Here is a 4,924-nt window from a genome sequence, read left to right as displayed (position 1 = left end):
AGGTACATGAAATTTTAGAAACACACACACCCAGCCTCCATGAGGGGTCCCGCCGGGATGAGGGCTGGCAATCCATCGTACATGCTTATAATCAACCCGTTAAGGATAGGTACCCAACGAGTCCCCCAGACTTGAACCCAAGACCTTGGGAGTAGAGACCAACACTCTACCAGATGAGCTAGCACTAGTTGGTGAGGCCATATTTCTAATGAAGATCAAAATACCCAAAAAGTGACCATGAGGCCACCAAAGACCATGCAACTGCGTTGTAGTACCTTTAGGGTTACGTTTAGGTGGCTCGCTAGAGCGCAAAAGATGTTGGAACCTGTCAACATGTTCATGTACACGTTCACGTTGGAGCACGATGGGTACATGCATGGGGATGTATGTATCCATCTTGCTCAAGTACCTGTAGGGTTACGTTCACGTGGCTCGATAGAGCGCAAAAGACGTTCATGGAGCACGGTGCGTACATGCATGGAGATGTGTTCGGTGGGTGTGAGAATCCACCCTTCCGCCTGAACATGCCCTAAAGCAATGTGGAAGCAGTCCACGTCATTCGTGTGGGCCCACATCTCAAGGCTCGGCGGCCAAATTTGGCGGTAGGTACTAAATCCGGCGGTTCGTGCCTTGTAGATGTAGACGGCGATGGCGATGTCGGTAATGGAAAACTGGTTGTGGTCGCCGGGAAGACAGTTTCGACACGAAACCTACCCTTTCTCTTGGAAAAGCTGCAGGGGGGGGAGACGAAGGGGTCGTTGCATTGTGAGACAAATTCTAGGGTTGCAGACGATTCTCTCATTCACTATCTCTGCGAATTAGTTTCCAGAAGATCTGTACTGCTTTGCAGGCGACCCCTGCAATTTACGGTTTGCAGACAAGTCTCTAGGGTTTGCGAACTTTTCTCTGCTTTTTTAGGGTTTGCACACAGTAACAGCGCATGCAAAGGCCCGGGATCGCGAGGAGGTAGCAATTTCCAAGCGCAACAATGAAGCCTGGTGCAGACCTCAGTAGGGGCCGATCCAGGGAAGTTTTCCTAATCTCACCTTTATTTCTCAAGTAGTTCAGATCTATGACAGTGAACCGTTAGTTGTTGAAACCCTATTCGTTGCGCGGAGCATAGCCGGTAACCCTGGTCGCCGCGGGGCTGCCTCTTTGCAGTAGCAGTTTGTGTAGCAGAGGCATGGTGCACAAAGAACTGGAGGCTGGTACCGTTGATTGCAGGTTTCCCAACGTCCGCAAAACATACTGGCGATCTGCTACAAGGAATTTTCATTCTGCTCCACCCAGCCCCCAGTTGCACCCTTTCCCCAGTGATGGAGGAGGTGGAGTGGTTGGAGGGGAAGGCACAGCTGCCCCCACTGATGCCATCGGAGTGCCTTACACACCAAGCACGCAAGAACACAACCAGAACACCAGATGTAGGGTTTCCCTCCCTCCCCTCCAGCCCTTGTCCATAGCCAGAAAAAGCCTTGAAGAATGGCCCAGTGCAGGTTTGGATGACACAGGTGACTGGACTGCCCCCGCCACGCCTGGACGCAGGAAGGTGAAGACTGGACCTGACATCAAACTTGACTTGGCTTCTGTCCAGCGGGCTGTCGTGGAACCTACAGAAATACAGCTGAAACGGGAAAAGTTCTCCCACTTCGATAAACAGTGCTCCCGGATTGCCAACTACCACATCTATCTCGGGAGCGATGCCATTGCCAGAGATCGGGAGGCTCTGCGTGCCAATGGGATCACCCATGTCCTGAATTGTGTGGGATTTGTATGCCCGGAATATTTCAAACGAGAACTGGTTTACAAAACACTATGGCTGCAAGACAGCCCATGTGAAGATATCACAAGCCTGCTTTATGACGTCTTTGACTATTTTGAGGAGGTCAGGGAGCAAGGTGGGCGGGTTTTTGTCCACTGCTGCCAAGGTGTATCACGTTCTACATCACTGGTAATTGCATATTTAATGTGGCGGGAGTGCAGCAGCTTTGAAGATGCCTTCCAGGATGTCAAGACAGCCAGAGGGGTCACTAATCCAAACATGGGTTTTGCATGTCAGTTGTTGCAGTGCCAGAAGAGAGTGCATGCCACCCCTATGAGTCCCAATTCAGTGCTCCGAATGTACAGGCTTGCACCCCACTCACCCTATGATCCATTGCACCTTGTACCCAAGGCATTAAACAACCCCGGAGCAGGATCTTTGGACTCGCGAGGTGCATTTGTCATACGTATACCATGCAGGATTTTAGTGTGGGTAGGCCAGGATTGTGATCCGAAAATTGCTCAAGCCGCTAAAGAAGCAGCAGGTCAGGTGGTCAGATATGAGAGAGCAGCAGGTCCGGTTCAGGTTCTTGCCGAAGGCCATGAAGGCCCAGAGTTTTGGGAGTCTCTCAGCAAGTATTCTCACTCTAGGGATGAGTGTGCCAATGCAGGACTTGAGTGTTTGAGTAAAGAACATGCAGAAGACAGTTACCTGGAGTCCAATTCTCAAGCGGAAAAACAAAGAAGGGCTAACCAAGGTGAAGTTGAAAGCGTTAGACAGCTCGGTGTAAGCAACAGGAAAGTGCCATCTTATGACGCTGACTATGATTTGTACCAAACAGCAAGGCTTGGAGGGGTGATTCCACCGGTGCCTTTCACTGGTGTAGGTATGACCACTATTCCAACTCGAATTCCTGCAAGGGAAGATGGCTGGAGTGTACTACGGCGGAAGTTTTTGTTAGGGGAGCTAGTATCAGCTAAGGAGAGAGCTTCATCTGAAAAGCCAAACACCAGTGTTTTATCTCCTGATACCTCCATGGGTTCATCATCCCCTCATCTTTCTCCATTCTCTGTAACCTCCACGTCTTCTTCGGCTGCTGCTGGCTCTGACTCTCCTTTTGCATCTCCTATCTTTCTCTCGGGAAATCTGTCACCAGATGCACTGCACACCAACTCTGCTCAGATATTATTGCCCATCAGCCCTAGCCCTTCTCATCCTTCTCATCCATTTATTAGCAGTTTTCCTATCCTTTCTCCCTTGAAGACTTTAGCTGCTCAGTGTCCAAACAAGAGCCCAGTCTCCTCACTGGCTCAACGAAGAGGTAGTGTGCCGCCCACCCTTCGGTTGCCAGGTTTGGAAGATGACCCCCCTCTGGCACCTAGAGGCATGTCAAGAAAACCTAAGCTGCTGCCTCTTGTCATGGCGGCAGAAAAGTACAGAGCAGAGAAGGCTGCTGAAGAGAATGAGGATACTAACTTCAGCTCTGAGGCACTGGGAGAAATGTGCAAGGGATTTACTGGGGTCCAAGTTCACATGGCTGCACAGCTGCAGCTGCCTTCATCCACCTCTTCTATGCAATCTTCAGAGAGGGCTGAGAGAGATGATGAGGGTCAAAACGACTTGCAAATTGGAAGCACACCTGCAGTAAGCGATTCTCAATGTTCGGGTCCAATGGGTCCTTACATTCCAATACAGGAGGTCGGTCGTGCTTTCTTATACTTATGGCCAAGGCTTGAGAGGATTGATATGTTCGATGCAGATGATCTGGATACAAATGCAGTGTTTGTTTTGGTTGCATCAGCATCTCATCCAAGAGGGAATGGCCAGGGAGTTGGGGCTTATGTTTGGGTGGGAAGGCAGTTTGCAGCGAACAAAGGACATCAATTTGAAGGAGAGACAACATTGCATCAATTAGGGCAGGATTTTCTTGATCAGATGCAGCTCCCGACTGATTGTCGGATCAGGGTGAGTGTATATTTATGACATGTACATGACACTGCTGATGTTGCCTGGTGCCAATTTGGACTGCATTGCACAAGATTATACCTTCTCCAAAATGATTAAGGCATTATATAGAGTCGTTTAATTTCATTTTCTGATGAGCAGGTTGTAAGTGAAGGGCAAGAACCCGAGGAATTCTGGGAGACATTTAATCAGGTTTAAATCATGGCATGTATGTAAGCCAAAGGTTCCAGCCACCAGCCAATTTCTATTATTTTGAGTGCTTGGAGTAAGTGCATGATTCCCAGACAAAGACCAGTTAATTTCCAGCAGGTCATTTTGCTCCTATTTTGCATATAACTATACCATGCTTTTATCTTGCAGGAAGCAATGGATTAGCCACTTCAGTATAGGACAAGTCAGAGCTTTGCTGAGAGTGATTTACTGGGAATCATGTGATGCTGCACAACCAGCAGCTAGAGAATGAAGACTTCACAGAAAAATCGACGTCTTGCATTGGACATGTAGAGTGCCTCTTTTGTTTATTATGGACAACTTGAGGTGTTGGGAAAGTGGGTTTGTAGTCTGAAAAATGGCATGCTAATCTACCACCATTGCCCGAGCGGTGCAAACTTTTTTTTTTTTTTTTTTTTGCTTGGAAAAAAAACCAAGCATCTTTATGGTGAAAAGCTTGGCATGAGTGGAAAGTCAAAATTTCTTGCTCACATAGCTACTTATCCCTCTTTTTTCCTTTGAAAACTGATCGATAGAGGATGATTTTTATTCCCTGCTAGTCATGAAGCTCCTTGATAAGTAAAATCTTGTAGTCAAGTAGTGATTGAGTTCATGAGATAGAGGATACTTGCAACACATTTTAGGATAGATTTTCACAATGATGTGTTTGTGATTTTAAACACAAACACCACTAGCTCCCCTGATGGCCCCCCCCCCCCCCCCCCCCCCCCCCCCCCCCCCAACATTGCACTTGCATGAGTTCAGCCTTCGGGTACCGTGCATGCTTACCTGTACTGTTCCAGTCTTCATGATATACATGGCCTCTACAGCCCGGAGTTGAGGTTGAGCTCATGCACAGAAGCATGGCTCTGCAGTCTACAAGAGGGCTTCCCTCCTCCCACATTGGTTCTTAACAGAATTCCTTATTCCTTGGGCTATGTTGCAAGGAAATGCTTGGCAATCCAATTTCAAATGACGAGCTTTATCATG

The 4,924-nt window shown here is 48.2% G+C and overlaps 1 protein-coding gene across 3 annotated transcripts; it reads left to right on the top strand.

The window, feature by feature from the left end:
• Positions 1–704: 704 nt before the first annotated feature.
• LOC147609942 (protein-tyrosine-phosphatase MKP1-like) lies at positions 705–4,493 on the top strand. 3 transcript variants are annotated; one of them, XR_015264210.1, is made up of 3 exons: positions 705–3,724; positions 3,866–3,989; positions 4,085–4,493. XR_015264210.1 is itself a non-coding variant. In XM_086787365.1 (3 exons), the coding sequence occupies exons 1-2, from the start codon at positions 1,184–1,186 to the stop codon at positions 3,920–3,922; spliced, it is 2,598 nt and encodes an 865-aa protein (XP_086643491.1). In that variant the 5' UTR covers positions 705–1,183; the 3' UTR covers positions 3,923–3,932; positions 4,085–4,493. The 3 variants fall into 3 exon arrangements, 2 of the variants coding, with proteins under 2 accessions (XP_086643491.1, XP_086643490.1); XM_086787365.1 differs by having other exon boundaries at positions 3,866–3,932; XM_086787364.1 differs by having other exon boundaries at positions 3,866–3,947.
• The last annotated feature ends 431 nt before the right edge of the window (positions 4,494–4,924 follow it).

Source organism: Cibotium barometz, chromosome 50 (genome assembly GCF_041138505.1).
Source record: "Cibotium barometz isolate CiBa-2024 chromosome 50, ASM4113850v1, whole genome shotgun sequence".
NCBI classification, from domain to species: Eukaryota; Viridiplantae; Streptophyta; class Polypodiopsida; order Cyatheales; family Cibotiaceae; genus Cibotium; species Cibotium barometz.
This window is presented reverse-complemented; position numbering and strand designations above follow the sequence as displayed.